Source organism: Oryctolagus cuniculus, chromosome 15 (assembly GCF_051225735.1).
Source record: "Oryctolagus cuniculus isolate XC-2025 breed Fujian yellow rabbit chromosome 15, ASM5122573v1, whole genome shotgun sequence".
Lineage (NCBI taxonomy): Eukaryota > Metazoa > Chordata > Mammalia > Lagomorpha > Leporidae > Oryctolagus > Oryctolagus cuniculus.
In genome coordinates this window covers 34,223,823-34,238,812 of record NC_142881.1, presented here as the reverse complement: position 1 = coordinate 34,238,812, position 14,990 = coordinate 34,223,823, and the positions used below count along the sequence as shown (strand labels likewise).

Here is a 14,990-nt window from a genome sequence, read left to right as displayed (position 1 = left end):
AGACTGGTGGAAGTCCGGTGAGGGCTGTTCTCTGCTCTCAGATGGCGCCTCGTTGCTGTGTCCTCCAGGAACACTGTCCTCTCTTGGCAGAAGGGGAAGAGAACCAAACTGTGGGTGAAGTCTCTTTTGTACAAAGACCTTACTTATGCACAAGGGAGGAGCTCTTCTGGCCTCAGCACCTCTTAGAGGCTGCACCTCTCACTCCCATCACATTGGCCTTTAAGTTTTGACACCAGAGTCTTAGAGGGGACACACTCAAACCCTAGCACAGACCACAGCACAATACGTGGCAAGATCCAAGGATACCTTGCTAGGAGATCAAGGTTAACATCACCAGGAAGTGGCAAAAGAACCTGTGTGCCTCCAGCATGATGCTCAGTGAAGGACATAACTCACACGGGACACTCCTGTCCGGGATGCATAGCCCAAATCCAGGCATAAGGAAACATCCCACAACCCCGGTTCAATAGAAATAGACAGGGAGTGGGGGTGGGGAGGCCATATTCTTTGAAAAGGCAATGTTATGCGACAAAGAAAGGCCTGTTGAGATGTTTCAGATGAAAGGAAAGGAAAACGGCAAACAACACAAATTAACATCTGATAGTAAACCTAATCTTCTATTAGAAGCGGGGAAATCCTATAAAATACATTAGGTGAACCGACAAGACTGGCTACAGGTAATAAAGAACTATATCAAAGTTAAACTTACTGATAGCTAGACAGTGGTTATCTAAGTGGATATTCCTGTCCTTAGGAAACACACACTGGACTATTTAGGGATACAGGGCCACATATCTAACTTATTCTCAAATGGTTCAGAAAAAAAAAAAAGGTTACCTGTATAGAAGTATGAGGGTGCGGAGATGGGGATGTAGGAAACAAGTGAAGCAAATGGGATAGAAAATTAGCAATAAATAGGTAAATCGGGTAAAAGATACATGATACTGGCCTAATTCCTGCAGCATTTCTGCAGTTTTGAATATACTGCCAAATAAAATGTTTTTAAAAAGAAAAACACACAGTACAATACATGGTGCTGGCCGGCGCCACGGCTCAATAGGCTAATCCTCTGCCTTGCGGCGCCGGCACACTGGGTCCTAGTCCCGGTCGGGGCACCGGATTCTATCCTGGTTGCCCCTCTTCCAGGCCAGCTCTCTGCTGTGGCCAGGGAGTGCAGTGGAGGATGGCCCAAGTGCTTGGGCCCTGCACCCCATGGGAGACCAGGATGAGCACCTGGGCTCCTGCCTTTGGATCAGCGCGGTGTGCTGGCTGCAGCGCGCCGGCCGCGGCAGCCATTCGGGGGGGTAAACCAACAGCAAAGGAAGACCTTTCTCTCTGTCTCTCTCTCTCTCTCACTGTCCACTCTGCCTGTCAAAAACAAAAAACAAAACAAAACAAAAAAACAATACATGGTTCTATGGCAAAAAATGAAGGGCTGTAAAATGGCACTAATAAGAGTCATTTAAGACCTGAACAAGGTGTTTTTTTTTTTTAATGCAACATACAAACTTTATTTAACAAAAGTAACAGGGAAAGTCAAACAGGCACTTGCATCGAGAGAGAAACTGATCTTCTGGAGGAGGCCATCTAAAGAGAGGAATATGCAGCTCTGGCTCATGCATCATGTAATGCACCCATCTAGACCTTGCTGCGCACCTAGTTGCCTCCATCCCTCCTCAGACACCAGGTGGGTTTTGGGTGCTTGTTTGGAGAGCTCTCTGGGTAACATGACGTGCCAGTATTCGTAGTGCTTGTCAAAGTACCTGTCTGAGTAATAAACCTGCTTGTGAGCCATCCTGCTGGCGCGCAGCAGATCGGCAAAAAAAACTAGAGCGTGAGGAGCAGACGCAGCAACCACGACCAACTCCGACCAAGGCAATGACTTGACTGCGACCACAACCGCAGGCCCAACGCTCCTGATTTGTCACCGACAGCCCACCGCCGACTGGACGGGGGCACTGACCAGTCAGCTTCCACGCAAACTGCCCCTGAGCAAGGTTTGTGTAGATGTCTGGTGAAGAGCATCCCAGGTGGAGGAAGTAGCAAGTTCAAAGACAAAACAAGCCAGGCCTGCTCTCTGGCAAGTGGGCCCCCAGGGCTGGAGCTGAGTCAGTGAGGGGAGAGGAGAGACAGCCAGGGAACAGTGGGCCTGACTGGGCAGCGCATCCTGGAGCATTTGAGAACCCCTAGGAGTAAGAGGGGTCATGAGGGCTGTGCACAGAAGATTAACACTATCCGATTGATGTTTTCAACACTGCCTGCTGTGTTGAAATCAGATGGAAGAGGAGGCACAAGGCAGGAGCAGGGGAGCAGTCAGTGGGCCGTGGTGAGATGATCACCAGCTTGGACCCAGAGTGGGAGCAGGGAAGCTCATGAGCCATGCCTGGGCTCTGGCTATGTTTTAAAGCATTTGCTGGTGGTGTCAAGGGTGGCTCCGGATTTTTGGCCTGAACAGGAGTCTCTGGATGGAACTGCCTTTGGCTGAAAAGAGGGAGCCTGAAGGGGAAGCGGCTTTGGGGGTGTATGTATGCTAAGGAATTTACTCCTAGAGATATTTAAGTTTCACCCACCCCTCGGACAGCTCAGTGGAGACGAGGGCAAGCAGTTGTGCATTGGAGTCTGGAATCCAGGGTCGGGGGCCAGGCAGGAGATGGTCGTACAAGGGGATACTTAAAGATATAGGAATGGATAAGAGCAGCAAGGAGGAGGAAGAGAGGTGAGGTCCGAGGGTTGGTTTGGAAATGAGGAGGACTTAGCAAAGGAAACAGAAGCAGCCAGTGAGGTTGGGAGAGACAGAGAAAGGGTGGCATCCTGGAAACCAAGGGCAGGAAGTGTTTTGAGGAAGAAGCAGTGATCAGTTGCTAAACGCTGCGGAAAAGTCGAGAGAATTGAAAATCAAACCACAGGATTTATGCCACAAAGGTCCATGGGGGTCCCGAAGAAAACAGTTTTGGGGTCTAAACCCTGAATGGGGTGCATCCAAAAGGCAAGGAGAGAAACTGGAGACAGCAAGTACAGGCAGCTCCTTGGAGGTGTTTTGCTCTATACAGGGAACAAGAGAAACGAAGCAGGAGCTGGTGATTTTACCCTAATGGAAACAGAGGGCCGAGGCTCTCTCTGCAGGTCATGGAAAGGTTGCTGTCATTGTGTGGAGCCCATTTCATTGTTCCTAAATAAACATTCCCTATTGTCACTCTTCTCTGTGGGGCCTGATCCTGCTCTGCATTGACCCTTTTGTGCCCCCTGAATTAAAGCTTAACTTTCCACCCATCGTGTGTCTTTCTGCAGCTCTTCACGGCTCTATGCTGTGTCTTCCTGGGTTCCCCCCTTCCCTGTCTCATCCAGCCTTTCTCTCTTAGGATTTCCTGACCAACTCCATATCAACTGTTCTGGCAGAGCCTCATTTTCTCTTACCTCGATCAAGTGATAACTTCAAAAAAAAAAAAAAAAAGATTTATTTATCTGAAAGGCAAAGTGACAGAAAAAGAGAAAGAGATCTTCCATCTGCTGGTTCACTCTTCCAAATGACCACTAACAGCCAGGACCCGACCAGGCTGAAGCCAAGAGCCAGGATCTCTGTTCAGGTCTCCCATGTGGGTGGCAGTGATATGGGAGGAGTGGGGTTTAATTTTTTTTTCACTTTTTTTTTTTTTTTTTGTTTTGTTTTGTTTTGACAGGCAGAGTGGACAGTGAGAGAGAGAGACAGAGAGAAAGGTCTTCCTTTTGCCATTGGTTCACCCTCCAATGGCCGCCACGGCTGGCGCGCTGCAGCCGGCGCACCGCGCTGATCCGATGGCAGGAGCCAGGAGCCAGGTGCTTTTCCTGGTCTCCCATGGGGTGCAGGGCCCAAGCACTTAGGCCATCCTCCACTGCACTCCTGGGCCACAGCAGAGAGCTGGCCTGGAAGAGGGGCAACCGGGACAGAATCTGGCGCCCCGACCAGGACTAGAACCCAGTGTGCCGGCGCCGCAAGGCGGAGGATTAGCCTAGTGAGCCGCGGCGTCGGCCGGGGTTTAATTTTTAATCCAGGTCCTTACCTTTTACCAAAAAAAAAAAAAAAACAACAACAAAAACATTTTTAAGCACAGGCACATATACAGTGCACAAAATAACGTTTATTTAAAAGGTAAGAAAGCAAACATGCACACAGAGACGTAGAGTGGGCCAGAGAGATAAGGGGGTGGGGGAAGGAAAGTAGAGAGGGGACACCCTCCCCACCTCCCAGTGTCTCCTTTTATGAGGTGCTGTGGTCATCTGGGAAGTTTATGACACCTCCATAAAATTCCACATGGGGCTTAATACCCATATTTACACTGTACCCTTCCCTAGGCATCTGGGAAAGGGGGTATTCTGATGGACAAAAAGGATAGAATTTCACGAGGCATGGCCTTGTAGTTTGTGACCTCCAGCTCAGCTAGCTACCTTACCCCATATGAGCGGGGGCCCAAATACTTGGGTCTTCTGCTGCCTTCCCAGGTACATTGGCAGAAGCTGGATTGGAAGCAGAGCAGCCAGGGCTTAAACTGGCACTGTGACATGGGCACCAGCATTGTAAGTAGTGCAGGCCCCTCAGGTGGTCACTTCTCTCATGTGTCTTCATATGTCCGAAAAGTGTTGGCTGAGTGTTCCTCAGACTGGCTTGATTGCTACATGCCAAGACTTAGCAAATACACCCATGCACAACTCATCCAAATACCCTCTACAACTTTATTTATTTCTTTGAAAGGCAGTTAAGAGAATCTTCCATCTGCTAGTTCACTTCCCAAATAGCCACAACGGTTGGGGCTGGGCCAGGTCAGAGCCAGTAGCTTCATCCAGGTCTCGCATCTGGGTATAGGGGCCCAAGCTCTTGGGCCATCTTCTGCTGCTTTCCCAGATGCATTAAAAGGGAGCTGGATCAGAAATGGAGCAACCAGAACTCGAACCAGTGCCCATAAGGGATGCCAGTGTTGCAGGCAGCAGCTTAACCTTTTATGACACAACGCCGCCACCTCCCCCCACCACCACCTGTGACTTCTGAAACGCTAATTTTTGTTCACTTTCAGAAAAGTCCTGATATTTTTAGTGTGTGATGCATCTGTGCTGTGCCCCCATGGTCATTTTGGCCCCCTCCACTGGACAGCCATCCTCTTCCACTTTTTCTCCCAAGATGTTGACTAGCAGAGCTTCAGCGTGTAGCTTGCATTCAGCTGCATCAGGACAGGATGGTTCCGTTCCAGCGTACAGTGACTCTGAGTCCGTGGCCCACGGCCTTGTCATCCGCCCAGCTTCCTTCTTCCCTTCCTATAGCAGTACACCTCCTCCCTGCACCTCCCTTCCGCCCATCCCATGAGGCTTTGGTGGGGCTGCCCATCATATTCCACCCCCTCTGGCCAAAGTGGTTAGTCCAGGGAAAGGTAAGTATCTAGGTTGGGAATGTCGGGGTCTGAAATTATTTCCAAAGGAAGCCAAATGGGAATGCCCTTTTGCCTCTGGGCTCTGGGGTCAGGAATTGGAATCACAAACTGGAGCTGCCTACAGCCAAGCCTTCCATGCCTCATTCAGTAGGTAAAAATGTGGCCGAACAACCAGCAGAGCCAAAATTAATACAAATACAGGTGGAGGAAGTTTGAGCCTCAGGATTCACTCCTGCCCAGGGCTGCTGCCAACTCCTTTTGGTATGCCTCCACAAATGGCAGCAGCATTAGATCTTTGCTACTTAATTATTGAAACAGCCCTCTCATACGATTCCATCTTAGGGCCACGATTTTAAGGTGAGGAAGCTGCTCCCTGAGGCAGCATGTGTTAAGAGGAAATAACAGAAAGCTGAGGATGTAGCAGACCTAGAAAGAGAACTAAGAAGCGGATGGCCAGCCAAAGGCAGGCGAACCATGGAGCAGCACTGCACAGAAGCTGACAATAGAGGCGTTTCAATCAGGAGGTGGGAAAAACTCCTATGGACTCAGCAGGAGTGTAAATTGGTACAAAGGGAAGGACATTTGGCAATCTAAGAATTGAAAGGTTCTTGCTCCTTGAGTCAGTAATTTTATTACAGGCAGCATTGTTTGTTGTGATAAAAAGCTGGCAATAATCCCAAATGTTTGCATCATCAATAGGGGAGTGGCTAAATAAACGTTGGAAACATGTCCAGGTTCTATGGAGTGAAAAACGTCTAAGACTAGGAAAAGCACTTGTTTAGAGCCACATGTTTATTGTGGGCCTAAGCAAGCTCAGAGGGACACACAGGCTTCAGCAGTGCTCTCTGGGGGCAGGTGAGTGCGATTCCCAGCAACTTTCACTTTCTGTGTGTGTATGAGTGCAGCACAACTTGACAGATTAGCCTCTGTTCCCTAAGACAATGGCATGTTTCCCTTATTTATTAGTACGTATTCGGAGTTCCAGGTTCTCTGGTCTCAGGAGTTCATCCATTCACTCTTCCATTTCATCAACAAAGGACTGAGGGTGGTCTCAGCCACTCTTCTTGGTATGCGGCATTAAATAACAAAACAGAAGCACTACCCTCATGATCTTCTAGGATTGTTCTGTGAAGACAAATATCAGCTGGTGATAAGTGTTATGGTCAAACACTGAGGAGGAGGAAGGGGACAGAATACTGCAGGTGGGAACACTAGAGTCCTGTTGTATGTGAAGTGACCAGAGAAAGACTCATTGAGAAGGCAACATAATGACTTAAAGGAGGAGAGACAGAAGGTCTTGTGGGGCTTGTGGGGGGAAGAGGTGAAGAAAGGGTTTTCCAGCCCTAAAGCTGAAGTATGCTTGGAGTTTGAGGCTACAAGGAAGACCTGGGGCTAGAAGAAATAATAAGAAATTAGCAGATGAGGTCACATGTAAGGGAGGGGGAGAGACAGTATGGACAGCGTATGGACTTGAGGCCACTGTACCACCATGGATGAGATGAGAAGCCACTGAGGACCTCTGGCCCAACTTGGAGTCATCAATCTGCCAAGACTAGAGTGGAGACAAGGGCAGAAGCAGTGAAACCGCTTAGAGAGCTGTTGCAATGATCTAGGTGAGAGAAAATGACTTCGATGACAACACGGGCTGGGTCATGAGTGGAATATGAAACTGGAGAGCATGGAGGGCACAAGAGAAAGGTTATTTCCATCTGTAACTCAGGGTCCGAAGCTGACTGTCAGACCCCTGGAAAACGATCCTAGGCCCATGGGAGGCCAAAGCCTCCTGAGTTAACCTAGAATTGGCACTGCAAACTGGTGCTTTCAGCTGGAGGACAGAATGCAAGGAGGGTGAAGGTTGGGGGTGTTCAATGTGGTGGTCATGGCCATGGGACGCCAGGGAAGACTGGACACCCAGGGCCTCGCCACTCTTGGATTGGAGGGAACAAAGGACACGCTGCATTTTCAACCATGACAGTAAGAGAAGACGCACAGCTAGAGCTAATTAGGTTTAGAAGAAACTAAGTGCTGAGTCATTTCCTACGCCCACGCCTAGCAGCCCAAATCAAGACCGACTGCACATATTTTATAGTGTTTCATTTTTGTTTTTGGAGACATATGAGCATTACTTTATCAACAAATGAAAACCTATTTCAGAAAGAATAGTAGCACGGCCAGTAGTCAGCAAATAACATGGAGGGTCAGGAAATAAGGCCACTGAGGAAAGAGCAGAGAAGGCCTGATTTTGTCAGTGGCTAAGGCCCACGGCAGCGCCAGTCTTTACTGCGACTCACTGCTATTTCAAGACCCTGAAAGCACCTGATGTTCTCCGCGAAGCTGTCTTTCAGGTTTTCAGTCACATTCCAGGGAGAGATGCAATCCCCAGCCGCACTGGCCTGGCAGACCCTGCGCACATGGGTCAAAACGGTCACCTTTCACTTCATTTTACAGGCTCTCCGCCCCAGGAGGAGCTTAAGCCTTATTACCCCAGCAGGCGGCCTGTGTTGACTTGCGTTTCTGAACTGCACCTGCGTGGACTTGTACCCGCCCCTCCTCCGGACTCATTTCTCAAACCAAAGTCACCCACTTACCCTGCTGGCTGGGCACATTACTCCCTGCCGCTGCTAGTCAAGTCCTTGCTCAGCCCCTCCTCCTGGTGTGCTTTCTGGGAAGCACCAGGCGGCAGGCCCACTCTTTTGGGTGGGTCACAGAGCCTTCATGGAGGGAGTGGAAGGTAGACGGTGAGTGATTAAGAGAAGGACAGGGTGAGAAACTGAGGCAGTGAACACCAGCATCAGTTGAGAAGACTGAGCAAGGGAAGGGAAGAAACAAGGAGTGGCAAGAACAAACCTATGCCACGCAATTCAGCATAAAGTTTATTAAATAGTATGTACAGCAAATGTCAGAATTCAACACATTTATCAAATCAATGCACTGCAATAAGAAAAATAAATGAACAGAAAAATCTGTGTCTGCATAGTACATGCTCTCAGTGTATAATTTAAATGGTGATACTTTAAATTGGTTATACCTAATGTCAGTTATTTTTCCTTCAGAATATAATCTTTCATAGTAACCTAGCCTAGTAATAGGACTTAATAGTACTGCAGATAAATAGGATTGCAAAAAAAAAAAAAAAAAAAACCTAAAAAAAAAAAAAAAAAACCAGAAAATTTTTAAAAAATCAAACAAACCTGTAACTGAGGTTATGGTTACCTTCTCTCCCCAAAAGAATGATTACTATAAATGTTAACACTTTACAATGGCTATTTTTTGTGCTAAAAATTTGCCAAGTGAGTTATTTGGAGTTCCTTCATTTAAATAAAAATGCAAAAAAACTTCATGACTTCCTCATCTTGCCCCCTTCCGTTCAAATTTTAAAATTATTCTTTTATACAAGGTAGGTACATGGGCTATACAAAGTTCAATATACATATTTACAGTCCCACTTCTAAAACACATGATATTTTTTTCTTTCACTGATCCCAGAGAGACTGCAAAAGATAAGTAATTTGGGGCTTGCCTTACCAGGAAGCATGGCTAAAATATCAAAACGTGTTGCAAGGCAGGCGCCAGTTAGTTGCACTTGCTATTATTAAACCTGTATAAACATTTCAGCATAAAAATAGGTACTTTATATTACTAAATGTCTGAAGACAAAAGAGCAATCGGTAACCTCTGTTCCTTGTTTAGTCATACATAGGAAGCTGAAGTGATGCAAACTGTAACATAAGATTTTATTAAAGGGCAAATTGGTGAGGGAGACCTGGATTTCTGGAGATATACAAATGCGTGAGGCTGCAGTCATATGCAAATGTGGCTTTACAAATTGGTTTTATTTTCTAGCTGTATTTAAAGAGGTGTTCAAAATTACCTACTTAATCAAGAAGCACCCCTCAAAAAACTTGTAAGATCGTGTTATTAATGGTTTGCATCTGAGAAAGACCAGGAAACACGTTAGCCAATGCAAGAATTACATTCCAAAATGAGTGAGAAACGCTGCGTGCACAACGCGCGTGCATATGCATTTTTCCTATGTCCCCTCCAAGAGAGAGAAAGTCAGAGAACAGTGCTTCTGGGTCGTAGAGTAGACCCACCTTCCAAAGCAAGAGCCCTCATGTCTCTGGATCCTACCCAGGGACCCCCTCCTCCCACCCCTAGTTCTACAGCCTTTCCCCTTGGGATTAAGACTCTGCTCCATCCCAGTTAAAAACAAATGCCTCCAGGAAGAGGTAACACATTCTTCTGATCAGTCAGTTACACTTTAGTGTGAATGAATCAGTGGCAGTCTCTCCTGAGAACAGGACTTGAAAGAAGCATAAGGAGAAAGTGAGGGGAAAATGGCTACAGGGGATGGGGGAGGGGGGGATTGGAAGAGGGCTGGTGGGGTCCTAAACTGGGTATCTGGGACAGTGGCCAAGGCAGAGGCACTGAACACAAATTCTGTCCATCTGTAAGGACTCCAGATGATGGGGCAACTGGGAACCATGTGCAGGCAGCCTTGGCTGCCGGTACACACTCCCACCACCCAGGATTTCTACTCTGACTTGAGGCTTTGAATGTGTCTTTGTGGGGAGGATGAGTGTTTGGAGACTTTGGAAAAAGTTCCAAGTATTCCCAACAATAAACTACTCTCAGACCAATGTTCTTCCAGCGTCCTAGTTACTCAAAGTGAACACATGGATACAGAAATATGACAAGGCTTTCTAGGATCCCTCCAGAGAAACCCCCCTCTTCCTCTCTCGCACCCTTCTGAGCACGTAGCACGGTCTTTCTCGGTTCAGTTCTTTCTTTCTTTGTCTCTCTAATCATCCCTGGCTTCTGCGGGCGGGACGGGGTGGGGGGCAGGGAGCAAGGCGTGGAGCATTTCTCTCTGCGACCCACTAAAGGATCCAGCAGAGGCCAGTGAACATCCTGGAGGTGGTCAGAGATGTGACTAAGTACCCCAGGTGTCACCAGAGCCTTGTTCCTGGGACCCAGGCCCCACGAAGGACACAGCAGAATCCCTGCTTCACACACACCCAGGGCCTGTGCTCTGGAGAGACGCTGCACCAGGGTGCCTTAGATTCACGACCCTGGGCACTGAATGTGAGTGGTCCTAGAGTTCCCACAGTGGGTGAAGGGTAAAACTGGAGATGCAGCAAGTGCCTTGTGAGCCTGGGGCATGTCTTGTTCGCCAGCCTCCCCAGCAGCCAGCACGCATGTGCATATTAAATGAATCACTGAACATCATTCTCCATTTTCTATGGCAATGGGCCTCTGAATCCCCAAACTGTCCCAGCCAAACGCATGCCAAAAAGAGGTTAGCAGTGGTGCTCTGATAAAGGCAGCCGCACTGCCCCCAGGGCGGCCGTTCTGAAAAGCCAGTGACATGAGACAGGAACACAGTGCAAGTAATTCAAGCCCCAGGGCTCCTTGGCTAAAAAATTTGGAAATACAAAGGTAACCTGCCTGCCTGGCCACCTACTTCTCAGTTCCCAAGGGCAACTGTCATGTGCTTTTCAGTCTGAACAGCAGGGCCCTCAGGGGCCACGCGGCACAACAGGCTGATGCACGGGCGCCTACCTCGTGCCTCCACTTCCTCACCAGCCTCAACAGGCCCAAAGAGGGACTCAGTCTTGTACAGTCCGGGGGCCTCTGCTACTGTTTAGAGGCTGCCGCAGCAGCCCAGAATGTTCTCCAGCAGTGCGGGCGAGCAACTGATTCCAGGATGGCCGGGGACACAGGCTGGGGGAGCGGGTGGATTCTCAGGCGTGGAGCCTCTGGAAAATGGCCTGGGATTTTTCTGCCTCGTGCTCCCAGGGTTGCTTCAGGCTCAAGGACTCTTTGAGATGGGAGCTAGTTAAGGCCAGGGCAGCAGCAGGCATTTCTGGCTAATCGTTCTACTCCAGGTCAGATTACCCAGGAGGTGGGAGGGAGGTGAAGGCTGGAGCAGCTCCCAGAAGCAGCTACGTGAATATGGGATTTGCCTCAATTCTTTTTGTTCAGAACACAGTTCAGCCCTGTCTGATGCACAGTAAACGCAGGCATGGATTTTAAACAAGACACTTCTCTGTCCCTCTCCTTTGTTTCTTACTTCGTCCACTGCACTGATTTTCCTACTGACTCAAGTTTAAATAAAGAGACCAGTTCATGAATTATGCTTCATCTTCCAATAAAAATAATTTCTGTGGCTTTCAGTCTTCTTATAGATATAAAGGTTTTACATAGTTGCCTGGAAAAGTACCAAACTGCCTTGTCCTCCTTGAAGTACCTGTAAAATAAACACACACACACAAAATGAGTACACTTGACTTCAAAGACTGCTGTAGATTCTGCTCAGGTGCCTCTTGGTAACAATCCTGCAGCTTGTTTCCAAAGCACTTTCCCCTCTCCTATCCCATTTAGGCTGCAAAATAATGCAGAGTGGTAAGCAAGGCAGGCATTTCTAATATCCCTGTCTTCAGGTGAGAAAGGCCAGGCTGAGAGAGCCGAGAGTCACATACCCGAGGTCCCACGTCTCAGTAAGGATCAGAGGTACAGTTTGAACCCAGCGTTTCTGACTCACAGCCCATTGCTCAGTCCGTTACTACTTCTTTTCCGGAGCAACTGGGACATTCAACCCAGTACAAGAAGAGAGCCGGGACTTCAGAATTTCTGGACTGCAGGATTTCTAGAAGCCCGCTGCTGTGACTGCACATCCAAGGGCAGTTCCTCCAGCTAACCTTGGTGGGTTCCTGCTGGGCCAGGAGCACACAGCCCCTACCCTGCCCTGCCCCTCAGCCAGAACTGCTTCTCTTGGGATTCCCTCTCTAAAGCAGCGGTGGCAGATGTATGTCGGGTCATCATCATCCTCTCAGTAGCAGCCATCACAGTCTGCTCATTGCACTTTTTTTTCCAAGGCAGCTTGGATTTGGCTTCAGAATCCTGTGGACCACAACACCTCACGGAGCCACAACCAGGGGGTTGGGAACAAAGCCCCAAGGGAAGCTTCTACAACATGTGTCAGAACTAAGACACCTGAAGCATGTAGCTGAAGCCTGAGGAAAGATGGTCAAGAGGCTGCACAGTGTTGAATGGGAAGCCCAGAGCCATAAGGACCGTCGTGTCTGTGCTCATGGGGCTGGCCAGTGCCTCTCTCTGTGGAAGTGGATAACGAGTTCCGATGGGCTACTTATTGGTAGTGTGAACACTAGGCCACTTTTTGAAGTAACTGGGTTGCTTCCGCCAGAGAACTGCTATACCTTTTCCCACATCAAATCCTCATACATACTGTGTTTAGCAGCTAAGACATAACCAGAGCAGCACTAATATGAAAGCCATGTGCCACTACTGAGCAACTGGAATATGGCTACCCACTGGATTTCAAAGATTCAATGTGAAAAGAGTGAAAAATAACTTACTAACAATTTTTATAGTGATGACATGCTGAAATGATAATATTTCAAACACATTCGTTTGTGAAATACACTAGAATTAATTTCATTGGTTTCTCAATGACTTTTTTCAACGTGGCTTCTAGGAAGTTTTAAATTTCTTAGACGGCTTGGATTGAGTCTCTCTTGGACCACAGAGTGCCCTAGAGTGGCTGCTGCCTTCTCAGATCTGCCTTTCTTCTGAAGAGAGTGACACAGGGCAGTGAGGGCCACAGGCTCCTGGGGGCCTGGGGGGGGGGGGGTCTCCTAAGAAGCCGGTGAAGCCACAGCAGGTCTTTCTGGCTTCCCACTGATGCTGAGGCCTTGCTAGTCTCACTACTCCAGCCCCGACATTACAGAACTTTAACAAGCTTTTCCAGAGAGATCAGGGAAGTGCTGGTCTTGGGAAGGTGAGGGTGAAATCACCCATACGGGAGAAAAGGAAGGCAAAGAGTGGGTCCTGATGCCCAATGTGATTCATAACTGAGCATAAAGAATGCAGGCTTCAGTTAAGGTGGGCAGCCTGAGTTCAAATCCTGACATCATCTGCTACCTGAGTGACTTCTGGAAAAGTCACCTAACCTCTTTGGGCCTCAGTTTTTCAATCTGTTAAATGAGGATAATCTTGCCATACAGGTTACTTGTTGAGAGAATGTCAACAAATGATGATCATGCACAGTATCTCATTTGTAACAGATTCTCAATGAATGTTCATCTTTCTCTCTCCTTCCTATAAAGGAGAATCCTTTGTTTTAGTTAAGCAGGTTGCTCTGACTAAAGTTACTAGCGACTTAGAGTAAATAAGAAGGTCTTTGGAATATCCCCCACATGTCTGAGTTTCACAGTAGTGACCCAGGCTTGGTCACATTTTTCGTGTGTTGTACCATACAGCTTTAACAATAAAACACCCCAGTGTAAATGGACATATGCATAATAGAAATACTAATGGATTTTGACACTTGCCCTTCCATGCAACATGGTGGGTCACGTCTGAAAGTGAATGCAGCAGCAGACCGGGTTGACCTGGCATTCCTGGTGGGGTACAGGAGCTGAGAAGGCTCCTCCAGGCACAGATCTGCTGTTTGTGTGGCTCGTCACTCCCAGCGATTCTTTCAATACAGAGCTAATATGAAAAGCATGGTGGGATTCTTACCAACAAACCAGCCATCGTCACATTTCTCCATGACATCAACAATATCTCCATCGCGGAGTTCCAACTCGTCATCATTCTGTGGTATATAGCTATATAACGCTTGGTAGCTAAATCTAAAAATGAAAAAAAAATGAACAAGTGACTCAAGCGCTCTAGAACTAAATGATGAGTTTTCAAATGCTATTGCTGTGAAGCCACCATTTAAGTGGTATTTTCCACTCCACAGAGGTGAAAACGGTTTCATCAGCTATTTCTCTAACAGCATTTGGAGAGAAGCATTCAACATTTAAGTTCACTGAGACTTGGGGAACTCCTGACAAGCAAGTTCATTTGGTTGCCACAGCCAAACTGTCTTGTCTAGAGCACCCCTTCGCCATCTCCATCTTTAACATAAACCAAGTCTTTTTCTCAACATAGGATAATACAGGTAGATTATTTAAGACAATCAGAAATTGCTTAAACCCAGGGATATTACATTGCAGTCATTTACATTAGAGAACATCAGGCAAGTGTAAAAAGAAAGTAAATAAGCATTTAAAAATATATAGAGATAAAGGTATAAAAAGTACATTCCAATTGCCTCACTGTTTAGCAAAACTACCTGTTTTTTTTTTTTAAACATATCTAAATACATTTCATTAACTGCTTTTAAAAGTAGATGTCATTTTTCTGAAACTCCTGAAAGCCTTTTGCTCTTTTGCCCATCACAGTGATCCGTGGAGGTTGAGACTCCTGTTTACTTGCTAGTTGGCCTAAAGCATTTGGCCCGGGCCGTTCTGTCCGTTCCAACAACAGCTGCTGTGCTGATGAAATCTGATATCTGCTTTGGCATCAAGGAAAAGCTTTGTTTTTGTTTATCCCTTCAACAAATACTTCAGGGGCCCCATCTGTTTACTATTTTGAAACATCACAATAACAGGCAAAAGTTTGCAAAGGGGCCACGCATCCAATAACTGTCAGTGAGTTCCCGAAACAAGAGGTTCATTCTAAAACCAAAGGCACAGCTTCACTTCACAAATTTACCCCAGTGCACTGACACTTTGGTGGACG

At 47.4% G+C, this 14,990-nt stretch overlaps 1 protein-coding gene and 1 pseudogene across 50 annotated transcripts in view; both read right to left on the bottom strand.

Annotated features, from left to right (window-relative positions):
- Positions 1 to 1,514: 1,514 nt before the first annotated feature.
- LOC149121957 (cyclin-dependent kinases regulatory subunit 2 pseudogene) lies at positions 1,515 to 2,704 on the bottom strand (annotated as a pseudogene).
- A 5,542-nt stretch (positions 2,705 to 8,246) lies between these two features.
- Positions 8,247 to 14,990, bottom strand: part of SORBS1 (sorbin and SH3 domain containing 1) — a 237,765-nt gene continuing 231,021 nt past the window's right edge. For 49 of the 50 annotated variants that reach the window (XM_089314659.1, XM_089314671.1, XM_089314677.1 and 46 more), the window contains 2 exons: positions 13,941 to 14,053; positions 8,247 to 11,646 (listed from right to left, as the gene is read on the bottom strand). In XM_089314659.1, coding sequence (XP_089170785.1) covers positions 11,579 to 11,646; positions 13,941 to 14,053 — 181 coding nt within the window. In that variant the 3' untranslated portion in view covers positions 8,247 to 11,578. The remainder of the gene's footprint in view (positions 11,647 to 13,940; positions 14,054 to 14,990) is intronic. The other variant, XM_089314702.1, reaches the window with a different exon arrangement.